The sequence below is a fragment of the Falco punctatus genome (assembly GCF_963210335.1).
Source record: "Falco punctatus genome assembly, chromosome: 2".
Classification (NCBI taxonomy): domain Eukaryota; kingdom Metazoa; phylum Chordata; class Aves; order Falconiformes; family Falconidae; genus Falco; species Falco punctatus.
This window is the reverse complement of record NC_137581.1, coordinates 24,965,051-24,981,920: the sequence shown is the minus strand read 5'-3', so window position 1 is coordinate 24,981,920 and position 16,870 is coordinate 24,965,051. Positions and strand designations below refer to the sequence as shown.

Here is a 16,870-nt window from a genome sequence, read left to right as displayed (position 1 = left end):
CCTGGGGCCGGGGCCGGGGCCAGCTGTTCCCGTCCCCGCCCCCGCTCCCTCCCGGGGCCGCCCCGGCCGGGCCCCGGGGCCGGCGGGGATGGACGAGCAGCTGCTCCGCGCCCTGGGGGGGCTTAGCCTGCAGCCCCCGCGGGGCCGCTTCGGCCGGAGGCTGGTGCTGCTGCGGGGGCTGCCGGGCGCCGGCAAGAGCACCCTGGCCAGGTAAGGCGGCGTCGCGGGAGCGCTTCGTGGCGGCGGCGGATTCTCCCCTGCTTTGGTTCCGGCCGCGGCCGAGGGCCGAGCCCCGCTGCAGGGCTGGGGTGGCGGGGGCGGCACGGTGGGGCCCGCCCGGGGCGGGGGTGGGGGGTGGGGGGGAAGCGGGGCAGGGCTCCGCGGAGCCCCGGGGCTCCGCGGAGCCCTGCCCCGCTTCCCCCCCACCCCCCACCCCCCGCCCGGAGCGGAGCTGACGCCCCGGCTCCGGAGCCCCGCGCCGGGCAGCCGGCCGCAGCCCTCCCCTTTCCTCAAAAGCGGCTCCAGGCGTTATCCCCGCCGCTTGCCCGTGCTGCTTTCTGCCATAGCAGAAGTGCCCCGAGTGAGCAGCACCAAAGGGATGTTTCTACTAAGGTGGGCTCGTCGCCCGAGCCCAGGCAGTTGTTGTTTCTGCTCTAAAAAGTGCCGGACCCGTGCCTTTTTTTTTGTGGTTGATCACAAACACGGTAACGCGCTGCTTCAATCTGCCCGTGGACACTGGCAGCAGCCCTGACTCCTGTTTTCGTGATGTCCTGTGCTCCTGGCCAGAGCTGTAGAGGTGCATGGAAGGGGCAGGGGAGACAGGACTGCGCTCCGGCAGCTCCAAGACCAGGTGGGAAAAGCCCAGAGGGATGTGCTGGGAGATGGCACTGCCGTCGGCGTGGTACATAGTAGCCATAACCTGGCATGGGACGATCTCACGGTCTGGTGTCTCACGGCTCCCCATGCACACGCTCTCCAGCGAAAGCAGAACATTCGCTGTCATCTTGCCCTGCTGGGGTGAGGAACCCGTGCTGGCCTTACAGGCTGCCAGGGGAGGGCTGTGCTGTGGAAAGTGGCAGCGTGAAGCCCTGTGACACACCAGGTGAATGTACATTTCCTCTTCCCAGTACAGCCTTTCCTGTCACCTGTGCCTTCTGCAAGACCAGTTCTTTAATGAATGGCCAAATGCTGTGTATTTACCGACACCCAAAATACCTGCCTCTCCCTAAACAGGTCATGTAAGTGCAGGCCCTTCACCTTCAGAAGGCTTTGGGTGTTCTCGTTGTACGGTAAGAATGTAATGAGTTGTGGCCATATTCTCAGGCAGTACAAGTAACAGACTCACCTATGTTTTTTCAGGTCAAAACTCAAGGTTAATTGTTAATGACAGATTTACACAAGCAGTTCTAAGTGTTGTTTAGTCCCCTGTGAGATGAAGGTAGGTGGTGATGAAGCAGAAACATAATGGATGCTCTGCAAAGGGCATACGGCAGCGTGCTCTTCTGGGGGTTGATCTCACTTGTCGGTGTGGTGAACATCTTCAGCCGGGAAGCAATGCTGCATTTTATAGGAGATCAACCTTCCCGACAGAGAAGCACTGTGGCAGTCCCTGAATTTGGAGGGAGAGGTGGCCAGGATTTTTAAACTGAGCCTGAAGCTTTGGGGACCTAGTTCAGGGGTGACATTTTGATGAAGGAATGCGCGTTGTTTTTCAAAGATCAGTTTGCTCTGTCAGCATCGTTCTGTCTCCTGGGGCCACTTACATGACCTGCCTCTCCCTAAACAGGTCATGTAAGTGCAGGCCCTTCTCCTTCAGAAGGCTTTGGGTGTTCTTATAGTACAGTAAGAATATAATGAGTTGAGGCCATACTCTTAGGCAGTGCAACTAACAGACTCACATATGTTTTTTCAGGTCAAAACACAAGGTTAATTGTTAATGACAGATTTACACAAGCAGTTGTAAGTGTTGTTTTAGTCCCCTGTGAGATGAACATTTGAGGAGCTTGCTCTGTTTCTAGCTGCCGTTAGTTTTATCGTTGCATTTAGCCATTTGGCAGTACACAGATCAAAGGGCAGCTGTACAAACAGCATTTAGTACCTCTTCATTAACTCTGTCCAGATTATGGAAGGACTGTGCCAAGAAAATTCTAAGGTTTGCTGTTCCTGCATTGTGTACCTTTTGGTGTTGGTAAACGCAATGTGCTAAGCAAAGTGATGTTAGCAGAAAATTACTGCAACGAAGCTTGGTGCCAGATCCTACCAGAGGATGAAGGTGATTTATTTGCAAAAGCCCTCAGTAAGCTCATTTTACCTATTCAAATGTATTGTCTCAGATTTTATTCACTTACTATCACAGCTAAATTCACTATCGCAGCTAAATACTTGCAAGCACCAAGATACATGTGCACAGGTGGTCTGCCCAAAATCAGAGAGGACAAGGACCTTCAGCTGTCCCATCCTCACTGTCTCTTCTGGGTTCCTCTCGGTTGGTTGTGACAGGGTGGGTTTTGGTCAGGTCTCCTATGCCATCTCGCAGCCAGCGATTTCTATGCTGCCATCTTTTTGCCTTCGAGTTTTTCTTACTTGGTGCTCCATGTATCTTAGGCAGGGGTTTTGGCTGTTATTTTAATTTTCCCATTCTGGGTGTTTCTTCAGCTGCAGCCTCTCCCCCTTTTGGAACAAGGGGAAGAAGGGCTGGTGTGACCTGATGGCCATCCTGCTCTCAGTGCATGGGTCTTCCAACAGCAAGTCATCCCTGCTGGGCTTGAGCTGACTGGTGGCCTTTGTGGGTGTGTAAACGGCTCCTTTCCCAGTTTTATTGCTGTTAACGATGTTCTCGGTTGTCAGTGTGTGCCATTGTTTTAGCTTTTGCTCTGTTGTTTCTTCTGGTGTGTTCACACACACCTCCATTCGTTTGTTCTTTGTATCAGCCAGTATTTCAGTTACAACTTGTGCATTTTTACAGTTCTCAGAAGTGTCATGAACCATGAAAGTTATCACTGGTGACATTGTGATCTGGTGACAGCTCTAGCAGAAAGGCCCCTTTTTCAGTTTGTTGTGCAATCCTAGGAACAACCTTTTTGGATCCATGGCTAGTTTCCGTGACCTTTCAGTGTCATCCAGCACAGTTTGGACACAGCTTTGTAAGATTTAGTTAGTTCTTTGTTAAAGTGCTTTCCCCATCCCTGTTGCTCCCCAGCTCAGAGCAGCACAACATTGGTATGTGGATCAGTTCAGCTCTGGTTTTTGGTTTCTGGTAAAGACAGCGAAGGAACCACCTGTGATACATTGAATAATCAAGGCAGAACAAGGAGTCGGTCTGCTCACCACCAAGCTCCAAAACTTTCCAATTGCTTCACTGTTAAGGATACACTTCCCTGAACTGCATATTTTAGGTGGCCCTCACCATTTCCCTCTAAGCGTTCACCATACGCCACCACCAGCAGAAGCACGCAGGAGAGGGGCAGCTGGGAGTTACATCTCCAACAGCCTCCACATGGCGCATGGAACACGCTTCTCCTGAGTGCATTCCCCTCGACGTCACAGTACAGATTTTGTGATCGGACTGAGGCAACTACTAAGAAAACAATTTTCTGAGGTGCAGTAGTGGGTATAGCTTCCCAAAACGCCACCAAAAATCAAACCAGATGCATACGAGCTCATACCTGCTTCCCCAACAGACTCCTTGTTGCACAGTAGCTGTATTTCCAGCTCTTCTTCAACATACTGCTGCGATGCACAGCTCATGTAACACGTAACCCTTTATTGAGCAGTTTTGCTCAAGCACTAGGCCAGGTGTGATCAAACATGTAACTTTTCAGCCACTGCTGATTTCTCATCTGAAATGAGGTCGTTCTTTTACTTCCTTAAGAAGCACAGAGGGAACAATCTTCCAGAACAGAAGGGAAAAAATGCACTGGCACTGGGGCATCACTGCCTGGTGTGATCTGGGTCTCCTCCAGTTCCCTCTGCTGCTTTTGCCCAGTTCATCCCAGCACGTCCAGCCCCAGGCCATCCGGCACCCCTCTGACAGGGTGCATGGACTTCAGCTCTGCAGCTCCTGCTTCCAGGCAGCAGGGCATCGAAAGCATTTACCTTTGTATAAAACTGCTTTGGGTGATTCTCCTGAACGTGTTTATCTTTTTTTTTTCTCTTCACAAAATACAGCTGCTGCTCCAGTCCCCACAGGTGAGCTGCGAAGGCACATCTGTGCTGTGCCACCCAGCACCAGGGCTGCCTGGCAGGTTCTGCTGGGGCAAAGTCCTCAGGGCACCAGAAGCTGTTAAAACACAGCAAGCAGCTGATAGTGCTGGGCAGCACGTGCTCCAGATCTCATCGTTCTGATTTTCTGCTGAAACTAAAGGCTTTGAAATGCCACAGGAATGCTTTATGTTAGGAAGAGTGACCAGAGCAAGTGGTTGCACGTGGTGTCAGTACCTATGTGTTCTGGTCTCTGTTACATTGGGAGTGGACTGAGAATTTACTGGCTCTGAGATCTGCCCAATATATACCATTCTATTGCCTTCTGAGCACTGGAAATGTTCCTTCTGATCTGCTTACCAGGCTCACATCAGAAATACATTTATTTTCAGACTTTCTGATGGAAAAACATGACAGGCTATGGAACACAGTTATGGATATTTTATTTTTTTTTTTACTCTCCAGTGATATTGCTAGTGATCATGGAGACTTCTCCCAAGCACTGTAATGCATCCAGCAAGTTGAAATCCTGAGTAATTATTTTTTGTCTGTATATACAGTTAAAATCTGAAATGATTGTTTGAAAGAAAGATGTTCTTTAGAAAAAAGGCAACCTTACTTAAAAATGGTATAGATTATGGGGACATATCTTCAGGTGAGTAGCACAGGAGACTCTAAGATCACCTGTCTGTTCACCGAGGCAGTTGTTATGATGCTGCTGTGGTGAAACGGACTCACAGCTCTGTTTTCAACAGAAAGACTCTCCTTTTTTCATCACAGCAGCCATCACACATCTGACCAGGGTGGGAGATGGCAGGTGACTGTGTGCCAACACTAGCCAAGCTGCCACATCGTCCGGCAGCACCCTTGCTACCCGGGCTGCCAGCGGGAATGGTGTGGGCAGAGAGTGAAGCTTGTGCCTCTGTGTGTTCCTTCGAGTTTCCAGGGGCTTCATCAGTGTCCAGGCCCTGCTGGTAGGCACGTGGAGTTGCTGCTGTTTGGTCAGAGCTGAAGAGCAGAAGCACCTGAAAGTTTATTCTCCCCCCAGCTGTATCAGCCAATCTAATGAGACATGGTACCCGGCGTGGACATCTGCTTCGCCTTGCAGAAGGGTGAAATAGGGTTTGGGGAGATCTATTGCAGGCAGAGGAAGCCTCCCCCTTTCTCTTCTTGCTTTCTTACCCTTTGTATCATCTGAAACATCAGCAAGCTTTTCTTTAGCAAGATAGAGCATACTGCGTTCTGTATCTACCTACTGGGAGACAGAGTGCTGTAATACTGTGCGATTAAATGCCCCAAGCAGGCAAATTAATGCCGAACCTTTGACAGATGCTGCTTATCACAACGCAGCGCTTCAAGTTCAGTGGCTTTTTTTAAAAAAACGCAAACATTGCTCATATGTACTCTTTGTTCTTGCAAAGAGATTTCATTTTTCTTTTCCTCCTTAGTATGCTTTATACTTACTGATCTAGTGGCAACGGGTAATTTTCTTTTTACAGTGCTGCTCAAAATTTATTAATTAATAAAACTGGTCACACCTCCTTCCATTTTGCATAGCTGGTATATATTTTGCTAAAATACAGTTATTTTTATTGTGTGTAGCGATTAGGAACCTGATGTGATTATGTAAAAACTTTGTTCTAAGCCAACTTGTGGTCCTATGTGGATTGTAGAAGTCTTGATTTCTCAAGGAACATACTAAGGAGGTTTGGGCACCCTTTGAAATAATACAGGACAGAGGAAATAGGATTTTTGTCAGCTTCATGGGCAATGAGGGTCATAATGGTCATAAACTTTTGTGTCAGTTTGGTTGTTTTAGAAAGCTAGAAGTTAAAACCAGCAAAATAAGAAGAAGGTAAAACATCTTTTTCCCACTTAATGTTTTCTTACGTTACTGTTAGTTTGGTATGAACATAGCAAATGTGATGGTAATTCATAGATCTTACTATGTTTTGTGCTGTGTTTTTCCTCCTTGGAAGCATGAGTTTTATCTAATTACTGGTGATGGGACGATAGCAGACTGAGTTTATGGATAATCACATACTATTTAGATTGCTTAAGGGTTAATATCAAAGCTGTCGTGGGAGTGTGCATATTTGTGTTAAAAATTCAGTAAGGTATATATGCTAAGAAATGAATTTTTAAAATTTGCACTGGTTGAGAACATTTTTAAAAGAAGCAGTGAGCAAGGAAAAAAAGAATTTTGAGATCTTTTGTTAACATTGTACAATTTTATGTGCCTATCAGTAGCTAAAGGGATGACATGTATTTTAGTGCAGCCAGTTTTTTAGAGAAGAGGTGGTGATGCAGATGGGTAAAGCAGTGTGAAAGGTGAGGCACTGAATCACAGTGGGCGCCGAATGTATCATTTTCTCAGCCCAGGAGTAACCAGGTACTCCTTTAACATCAGGAGTAACATTAGGTACTCCCATGCTTTTCATGGTAAGGATTCTTGCCTGGGAACAAAATCAAAGCAAAAATAATTATTTGACTGTTTGCTATCAGTTTGCGACATGACTTTTGTTAGATTTTTTTGTCCAGCAGTAATTATGTGCATAAAACATCCTTTTGGAGCTAGAAGATAATGACACATAGGTTGTTAATGAGAGGTACCAGTGGCTACAGCCCAGTCCCGGCCGGTCTGTCAGCAGTGAGTCTCTGCTCAGGGGCGGTTGCTACCACAAAATAGTGTTAATTAATCAACAGATGGTAGAAGTTACAGCGGAGGCGGAGTGAAGTCAGAAGCTGACCTTTATTCAGCTAAACGCGACATGCAATCCTAGCAAAGAATTGCTGCTAGCAGGCAGATCAGGGTAAAACTGGTAAGTAAATGGTTAGCTAGAGATGACAGAATTAAGCCTTTTCTGCCTGCGTGTCTGGTTTTTTGCCGATATCCTAGAGGCACCTTTTCCCTTGCTGTTGCTCAATTAGATAAGACGTTGAGAAATAGTTGTTTGGCAGCTTATGGGGATGGAAGAGAAGTGTTTTATCAGGGAAGCTCCAGGGACTGGAGACCGTGTGATGTGAGATAGCAGGGTTTCTCGATTGGCCTTACTTTCCTTTCCAGAGACATTCTGGGCCTTAGGGAGACAGAGAGCAGTGAGACGATGCCGTGGGCTCTCCCTGACTTCTTGCAGAGACTCCATCCTCCCCCAGCGCTCCCTTGCCTGAAAAAAAGAAACAATTCTGTCAATGTGTTACACGCAGATGGGAACACAAGGGGTTTTTTAATGCTCTCTGAGTACTGGTAGAGGAATGCTTCACATTTAAACCACCACATAAGCCAGCACTTCCACCTCCTGGCACCCACAGGCAGCTGGTCAGCGCGGCAGGACATGCAGCCCCCTCTGTGGGCAGCCCGGGTCTGAGGGAGCATCGCTGGGGGGGGGGGGGGACATCAGCGTGAGGGGAAGGGGAACTGGCCGCTGCCACTGGCCACAGGGGACCGCTTCTATGGATCTGTTGCATTTGGGGCTGCCAGTCTAGGCAATTCTTATAAAATTTCTTATAAAATGTGGTTAGAAGCTGAAAATAATCACTACTCAAATCTACAAGAGAAGGATTAAGTAAAACAGGGGCAAGTGAAAAGCAGGAAGAACTGTAGAATTGCAACAAATAATAAGAAATGTTGACTAATCATTCAGATATTTGTGAGTAAACATATATGATTAAAAAAAAAAGTGCTATGTGCTTCCTAGCCAAAAAAAAAAAAAAAAGAAAGAATAAGGCAAACTGATGGTAATACAAACCATCTTTTCGAAATGACATAATTGCTTCTCCTGGTTATCTTCAAAAATCTCTCTGTAGTAAAACTCACAAGGTCAAATTGTCTTTTAAGACAAATTTCACGGGATTAGCAGATTTGGGTGTTGGTTTTGTTGGTGGTGTTTTTTTGTTTTGTATTTACGGTCATACCTTCTTAAATAACTCAGAAAGGAAACTAATTATAGCAATATGATTAAAGATTCGTATGTTGGTAGTCCAGTGTAGATTGCTCTACTGAATTAAAGAAATCAAGGCCATGCCTTTAAGCTCCATTCCTTTCCTCCTATGTGTCCATCTACTGATTATGTTGCTTTCAGATCCTTTAAGCTGGGATTCTTGAAATGAAGCACTGTGCGTATTTGCAGAGCATTTGTATGACTCTTGTTTTAATGGTCTCTGTTAAAGATGTGTTAGCATATACTAACCCTTCTTTCATCTTTTTTTTTTCCCCCCAGACAGCTGAAACATGATTATCCCAGTGCTGTAGTTCTTAGTACTGATGACTTCTTTATCAAAAATGGTGTATACGTGTTCGAGCCTGACTTCCTCGAGGATGCACACAAGTGGAACCAAAAGAGAGGTGACTGAACTCAGTGCAGGGGTTTTGCTAAATAGTTTTGCTTTTCAGTCTGTCTTTAAACTTAGCCCCCAAAATAAAATACCTCAAAAATGGTGTCATACACCGCAGTTCATGGGCTACTGGTTAAAAAAATACATTTATCATATATAAAGTCTGATTTTATTTCTTCAGACTTACAAGAGAGAGTGTTATAAATGAAAAAATGCTGATGATTGATTGATAGATGTTATTGTAGAAAGTAAAGCAGTGACTATTAGGTAGCACTGCTGAAGCTCGGTAACAGCAGGTAGCATGCAAATACCAGCCCAGCAGCGGCTCGCTACAGCTGTACCCACCGAGTCCTTCACACCGTAACTTCTGAGGTGTCTGTCCTGACTTGGAAGGGGTGTTACAGGGGAAGTTAGTGATAGCCAGGAGGAAATCTTGCAAACCTAATTATAAGTTTGAGGATGAAATAACCCAGGTCTCAATTTCAGAAAGACAAATGTAACATGCTTTTGCGGCTGTGCTCCAAACTCATTTCTAGCAATGGCGAACATACTTTGAGATCGTGTAACCAGGCATCTTTTGCAAATAACTGTCATTTTTAGCTGTTGTACCGCTAAGTATGTTCTGTGAGAGCTTCAGGTCTTACTGCTGAGCACAGCCAGGAGCTGCATCGCTTCCTTTAGGACAGGACCAGCTGGGCACTGACCTCTGCTCCCCTTTGGGAGATGCAAGTCTGGTGGGGAACCAAGTGCGCTAGCAGTGGGCAAAGAAAGGACGCTTTGGGGCTGGTAGGGCCTGGCTCAGTCTCTTACCGAATACGTTAGCTTTACTCGATGTGTTACATTACAGCACGCAAAGCAATGAAGAATGGGAAAAGCCCGGTTATTATTGATAATACCAACATCCATGCTTGGGAAATGAAGCCGTATGTGATGATGGTAGGGAAAGCTCTGATTTATTGCTTTTACATGCTTAGCTATGACAATTACAAGGTGATCTGACTGAAATGGTACTTAGCATGGCTAAAAATAATTAATTCAATTTTCCCTTAGTTCTCTAATTATAGTTAAGGATGTTATTGTGATGAAGTAGGGGAAAACGCACCAGTGTGGCTGTTTATCTAGTCAGCTGTGTAACTCAGTGAAGGAAAAACTACTTGAAAAGATCCAGCAGTCTTTGGACTTGCCCTATTAGTTCTTGGCCATGAAGATGTCATTCCCTTCCCCAGAAGTGACATGAACTGAACAGTTCCCAAACTGTTTGACGACAAATATCTCAAGCTACTTACAATTTTAGTTTACCATTTGTGAAAAATACACCATAAATAATTTTCGAAGATGCATTGCTATCTCTTGTCAGGAGTTCTGGTAGAGATGGCGATATTTTTAGTACAGTTGCATAATGTGGCCTGGCTGCTAACATTATACTCATGCTTCTGTTCCTGGGTTGTGGTCCTGTCAGTTAAGAAATTTGGTATTTCTTAATACCAAGTATTATTGATATATTAATATTTTCTAAGTATCACTTGTAGGGGAGCGCAGAAGAGGCAGGAGTTAATAGTGGTTCTGGGAAGCCCGGACATGTCCCTCCAGCAGCTGTTGTGAATGCTTGTGGGTGACCAGGAAGCAAGTGAGAGAGCACAGCCAGAGATGGGCAAGATGTAAAAAAGTCAACAGATTTCCCTGCTTCCTTTTTGCTAAATCAAAACAAAAGCAATCAATCATTGTATCGAATACATATACATGTATATTTGTGTGTGTATGTGTATATATATAGGGGTGTGTGTGCGTGTAGGTATGTACACATACACATGCAAATACCCTTGCTTTACCTTGAAAAAAATCAAGGCCTGTAGACTCAGTGGCTGGAAATAGCATGACTGATGGATGTTGACTTCACACTCCCAGAAGCTCCCAAGTGGCATGGCCAACCTGCGGCTCTTGAACCATCGGTGATTTCCAGAGAGTTCCAGTGCCAGGATGCCATTGCCATGAGGGACTGGGGGCAATGCCGAGGCAAGTTTTGCTGGGAGACCCCAATCCTTTGATGCAGAAGGAAATGAACTATCTAGGACTCAGCCCAGCACCTTGATGGGTGCCATGGTTATCTTCCTCTTTCTGGCCCCTGGTACATATGATACATCTCTTAGCCACATAAAAACTCTGGGGGTCTGGAAGATTGGCTACTCCTGAGCTCAGCAGCCTGATGTCTAAAACTTCTGTGTCCTTTCAGGCACGTGAAAATCGGTATGAAGTTATATTCCAAGAACCAGATACACCCTGGAAGTTCAACGTTCAAGAACTGACAAGGTACCTCTTTTTCTCTTTGCTATTGCAGACAGCTGCTCATTTATTGATGTGCTCTGAGAGAGGTCAGCTCTCTTCCTCTTCATATACCCTAAAAAGTGACGTAGTAAATGACAACAGGGGGATTGCCGTGGAAAATTTTTATTACTCGTTACCTGGTCTGTAGTGAATTCAGCCCTGAAAGAGCCTGACCATGCTCAAGCGAGTCAGACAGTAGAAAAAGCAACCCCCCTGCATTTATATTTATTTATACTGCATTTTGTATATATATATATATTATACTTGCAATGTATTTATACTGCAAGCTTCTTGGGGCAGGAACCCCGATTTTCATTCTGGATTTTCAGCAGCACCCTCCACAGGCACAAAAGCGTGTCTAAGCACTACAGACAATATTCAGACTCCTATTCTTAAAAAGATCTAATCATAACAAATAGCGTCTTGCTGTAGCATGGTGGGGCGCTACCTTAACTGTGGTCAAGAAATGGGGTTCTAGAGGATCTTTCTAAAGATCTTAACGTGTGTATACAAAAGGGATACAGTGAATGTTTCAACTCTGCATAATGTGGTAGGATATACAGGCAGCCAAATACGGCTCTCTGTATGCTAGTTCACTAAAAAAAAAAATAATTAATGCAGGCTAACCAACCTGATGCAAAGCTTACTACCGTGAATAGTGTGCTCTACTAAATCCAGAAGCTAACATGCGCTAACTTCTTTGTTATTGCAAGAAAACGGCATGGCTGCTTCATTCTCATTTATGTGTTTTCTATCAGCTGGGAACTCTAGTACAAAATTAGCGCTGCTCCTGTTTGTGCGTGACAGAGACAAACGCAGAGATCTGTGGCCCAGGGCGCTGGCAGCTCCAGGGGGAGGCAGGACTTGGCAGATGGCAGCCAGTGGCTTGGGGCTGAAGGCAGGTGAGGACACCAACAGCCTTAGCAGTCACTTGCAAGTGTCAGCTTTTGCTTTACCAGTACCAGCTGGGAGCCACTGGGGGGGCATCACTGCAGAGGCAGATTTTACTAGTAATCATTCATTATAGGCTGAGCTGCTCGGTAACTTGTAATTTGTTTTATTAATCATTTGAAACAAGACTGCTTTTTACAGTAGCACTGTCAAACTAATTCAAATACGCTCAGTTTGGAGCAGCTCTTCGGCAGATAGCTCATGGACAGCTGAAGGTTGCTCCCGCTCTGGTTGTTCCACGTCGTGTCTCTACCGGCCATACGGTTTGTGCTGGTTGCTGGGGTGCAAGCCTGCGGGTTCTAGATCACAAATTGTGCCTTACAGAGCTAAATAGCAAAGCCGAAGATACTGTTTGCAACCTCACAGACAGGCAGAAACTCCTAGTGGTCTTTGGAAAAACAGTTCCCACTGACGTCTTGAGAGACTGTGGCTGCTGCTGATCTATCTGGAAAGCGCTGCATGTTTGAGCATCCTGTTCCCTCCCGCTCAGACTGGTCATTTACAGGTCTGCCCTGCAGCCTGAGTCACCTCAGGTATGATTTTTTCCCCACTTGTGCTTAGGCAAAGCAACAATTTTTCTGACCTCTAATACTTGTTGATTACAAGCCAGCATCTGGGCTATCTACAGCCCATGCCTGCATTTCTCCAGGTGCACAAAAGCTCACCCTGAGGCCAAGAAGCCGTAAGCACTAAACCCCAGCAGTACTCACGTAAAATAATATGTGGGTCTTTGACATAACACATTTCAAAGCATTTGTCTAACAACTTACGTCCTGACTACCCATAAAACTACTTGCGTTATGTTCTTCAGCAGTCACAGTAATATTTTTAAGGAGTAGGTGAAAGTGAACAATAATTTGGCAAAAAGGGCTAGGAACAGATCAGCAGAGACATGAACCACTGCCCTGAACATACCAGGAACCTTAGCAAGCTTAAGATAACCTCTACTACATGGGCAGCTAAATACTTGTATTTTCTGTTAATGTTGACTTTACAGAAGAAATATTCATCATGTCCCTCGACAAAAGATACAGCAGATGAAAGAACAATATGAGCACAACGTTACCTTCCACAGCGTTCTGTGGTCTGAGAAACCAAGCAGAGATGAGAGAAGCTCCAGCGGACCAAATGCAGCTTATGGCACGGGTGCCCATTCCAACCCCCCTGCAGCCTTCTCAAACAGAAGACCTCATGGGGCACATACGAACACCACGCCATTTCACTGAAGATGTGGATTCCTCAGTGTGTTTTAATTATCAGGGTATAAAAGTTTCTAGGTTTACAATCTTTTTTCTAAATTGTTTTTATTCTTGTATTTTTCTACTACATTTCTAAATTACTTTTCTTAAAAATCTTTAAATGTCACCAGATTATGATCTCACAGCTCTACGTACCCAATCTGAGTGCTATCCCCAGTACAAGCTGTACTTGCTCTCACCCCAATTCCTCCATGAAAATCTATCCAAGCTTACAGTGGCACTTACTGGATGTGCCAAGTGCTTTTTGGTGGTTTTTTTTTCCCTGCATCACACTTTGTCGCTAATAAGTAATGATAAATATTCCTAAATTCATTCTTTCTAACAGGCTACTGGGCCAATTCCTTCTCCCGGCAGCTGTCCTTTACTGCTGTGGTAATACTTTGTATCTGGCTGTATAACCTTTTGTATCTTCCCACTCCATCTCGGCTAGAGCGCTTCTGCCGCGCTGGGAGAGGCAGAGTGAATGGCACAGAACGTAACTAACAGATTGTAGCGAGATTTGGGCCCTGTCTACCTCTCTGCTGGCTGCATTCACGCAGGTCTTACCTCAGCTCTGTCACAGCCCAACAGCTTCTCCAGCCTGGAGGCAAAGCGCTTCAACACGCCAAACTGAGCCCTTTATCTTGCCCAGACATAGGAGTTCAACTGATCCCGAGATGAGGATCCTAAAAGGAAACAGTGTTAGGTAGGGCCTGGTCACTAAGCAGGAACGAGGCTGCAGGAGCAGCTCTGAATAGCAGAAGCACAAGGCAACTAGATACCCAGACTAACGCAGAACTACAAATGACAACTGAAGAAAGGAAGTAAAAAAAAAAACCCACAACATTCTTGTACAGGGAGAAATGGACTTCCTCCACCACTAAGTGCCAAGAAGCCACTGACTGATGGATGAGTGAGAAAAGGAACTATCCTACAGTAGTTTTTATCTGTTCTTAAATTCTCTGATTATATCCTCATCAAGAAGCATCATGAAACATTCTTAAAACTCAGCATTTGTGATGACAGTTGTGGGTTTTTTAACAGTCTGGATTATTAGGCAGTGCTTATATGACAGGACAGTAGTGAGTTATTTTGCAGTAAGAAATGAAGACAGCTACACTGGATAGTAAGAAATATGGGTGTAACTGCTAAATTGCTAGGTGAACAGCAGAGAAGTGTAAGAGGTATAAAGCAATATACCGTTTCTGGGCAAAAGCCAAGCTGTCTTCAGGGCACAGCAAACCTATGACATGAATGGCATTTTCTACTCGAGCTGTTTAAAGACCCAGCACTGAAGCGTTGCACAAAGGTTTATGGAAACATCAGCAGACCTGTGTCAGCCCAGTACCGTTCTCCAGTCCCACTACCATGTCCAGCTTAGTGACACCACTTAGTGGAGCCACCCCCAGTTCAGCACTTGCTGAGTGAATGGCGCAGGACCCCCAGAGGTTGCCAAGTAGGAACCATTCAGGGCTGGGAAGCAGCAAGGCAAGGGGCAGCCTGACAACAAACTAAACCATGGAGTCGGCAGCCAGGCTAGCAGGACTGTTGCTAGCAGAAACTCCAGTTCTGAGAAGTTTCACCTCTTGAAATTAATGAGAACAAAGTAATGAATTCAAGAACTAACTTACTCCCAGCAGAAAGATCTCATGATGAAATCAAAGAAAGATCTGATAATCTTGCATGATGCTGTGGCCTCATGTACTTCTTTAAGAAGGAGTAGCTCAGAAACACTGACCAAGGATCTATCGTTAATACCTTTGTATAGCATTTTGCTATGAATCAAATAATCATGGCTGTTCTATAAACCTTTTAGCACTACAGAGGAATTTGAGAGGAAAGGTACAAGAACTGTGCCACAATTACCCAACAATGTTTCAGAACTAAAGTGATATTTTTGGTAACAGTAAACTTAGAGAATTGTTTATTTTGCCTTGTGCCACCTCTGGCAGCCAAACAACTATACTGCTGCAGAGGGTAACGAAACAGATTGCTTTAGACCAGGGGCCCTCAAACTTTTTAACCAGGGGGCCAGCGCACGGATGCAGTGGCAGGCAGTCATCTGCGGCTGCTTGGTTTCCCCCCCAACCCCCGGCGGGGGGGTTCTGTAAATACCGGGGGCCAGACTGAGGACCCCTGCTTTAGACTGAAACAAAGATCCTGCTGGCATTTAAGAATACAACAGAATCAGAGCAATGCCTCACAAAACATCATCAAACCTTCAGCCAGACTGATGCTATTGTATGATACATGTTTTTGAGAAATGTCTAATTACCCAACTCCAAATTATTTTGCAGATGAAATGTCATTTAATGAGTCTTTGGTTTTGTAATAAAGCATTATTCAATACAATCAGGACTTAATGTACAAAGTGTAAAAATAATTTGAAATATATACAATACTGTACAAGCGCATTTAGTAGCGTTTTCGGAGGTTTTGTCTTTGTAGCGTTCTGTGGGCAGGTAACGAGTCCTCACATTCCTTTTTGTTCTTCTGAAGATTCTCAGCTACTTCAGTCCTGCTTATTGCAGAGTTATTTGCTTCCCCGGTAGAACTGTTTTGGGGTGAAGGATCATCAGATAAATCAGGAACTATTGTATTGCTGTTTTCATTTACATAAGCAATCTTCTTTTCTTCTGGTAAATTATTCATGAGTGCTTGTGTATTAATCATTGCAAGTTCTTCATCAGCAACCAGGTCGTTCTCAGGAAGATGGACAGTTTCTCTCAATTTTCTACAGGGTGTGACATGACCAACATTCTGATTTGTTTCTTTTGATGACTTGCTATGCTGTAAACCCAAACTTCGGGGTGGCTGAAATGCTTTTTTTAAAGATGGAGAAATTATTGAACACATTGGTGTCAGTGGTGGAGGTGCAGGTATGCAACTGAGGAAGTCCATAGCTTTTCGCTTTTTGCTGGTTTTGGGATGGTCTTCATTAGTTGTGACAGATGGAGTTTTTGCTGACCCTTGTGTGACAAGTTTCATATTTGATGTTCTAGCTGACAAAGGGCTCTGATGCTTTATTTCAATTTTAGAGGAGATCTAGTTAAAAAGAGATAGGTTTTATGTTGAATAATGTCCAAATTATTTCATTAGCTTCTTCAATTACTTTCACAAAACAGGGGGGGAAAAAAAAAAACTGATATAAAAATGTTACATCATCTTTCATGTCCAACTTTAGTTTGTTATCTCCTGACTGACTAGTATTATGCTTGATAAGTCACTGTTTACACGTACATTAAGACAGTACATTTACATTCTGTTTCTGAGATCTAAGCTAAATGTATAGGGATTTTTCTGTGCCAGATGGTAAGTAGTCAAAGCATTCATAAAAACAAGTTAAGTCTACTACTGCATTGGGTATGTCCCCAACAGGTTGTTAAACAGGGAAAAACAAGGAAAAAAAAATGCAGAGAAAAGGGATAGCGTATAGACTGAAAAATTTAAACATAACAATGCACACAAGATGGGTGCTGCACAGCAAATCATTCAAATGTACTTAACTTGAGAATACCTTTAATGTCTCAATTTATCTTGGTTAATACATTTAACCAACAGATATAAACCAAACCTTTAGAATTAAACATTAGCACACTCTCTGACATGGAAAAAGATGCCTTATAAGGTTAAATTTAGTCCCCAGGCACTGATGTCACATCAGGGTATTTCCACCTCCCTCACAGCTAGTGGCAAGAAAAATTTGTTCTGACTGCACTCAGTACTCCACATCAGCAACAACCTGCTGCCAGCAACCCTTCATGGGAAACTGGAGTACCATTTCACTGAACTTTTGTCAAGACTGCTACAAAATGTTTACATTT

At 44.7% G+C, this 16,870-nt stretch overlaps 2 protein-coding genes across 4 annotated transcripts in view; one reads left to right on the top strand and one right to left on the bottom strand.

The window, feature by feature from the left end:
• Nucleotides 1-5: 5 nt before the first annotated feature.
• N4BP2L1 (NEDD4 binding protein 2 like 1) lies at nucleotides 6-15,460 on the top strand. 2 transcript variants are annotated; one of them, XM_080377531.1, is made up of 6 exons: nucleotides 6-210; nucleotides 8,421-8,545; nucleotides 9,383-9,471; nucleotides 10,766-10,842; nucleotides 12,806-13,069; nucleotides 13,393-15,460. In XM_080377531.1, the coding sequence occupies exons 1-5, from the start codon at nucleotides 89-91 to the stop codon at nucleotides 13,032-13,034; spliced, it is 642 nt and encodes a 213-aa protein (XP_080233657.1). In that variant the 5' UTR covers nucleotides 6-88; the 3' UTR covers nucleotides 13,035-13,069; nucleotides 13,393-15,460. The 2 variants fall into 2 exon arrangements, with proteins under 2 accessions (XP_080233657.1, XP_080233656.1); XM_080377530.1 differs by having other exon boundaries at nucleotides 10-210; nucleotides 12,806-15,297.
• The window catches only part of BRCA2 (BRCA2 DNA repair associated), a 40,980-nt gene continuing 39,442 nt past the window's right edge, over nucleotides 15,333-16,870 (bottom strand). For both annotated transcript variants that reach the window (XM_080377489.1, XM_080377488.1), the window contains exon 27: nucleotides 15,333-16,091. In XM_080377489.1, the coding sequence (XP_080233615.1) occupies nucleotides 15,462-16,091 (630 nt within the window). In that variant the 3' untranslated portion in view covers nucleotides 15,333-15,461. The remainder of the gene's footprint in view (nucleotides 16,092-16,870) is intronic.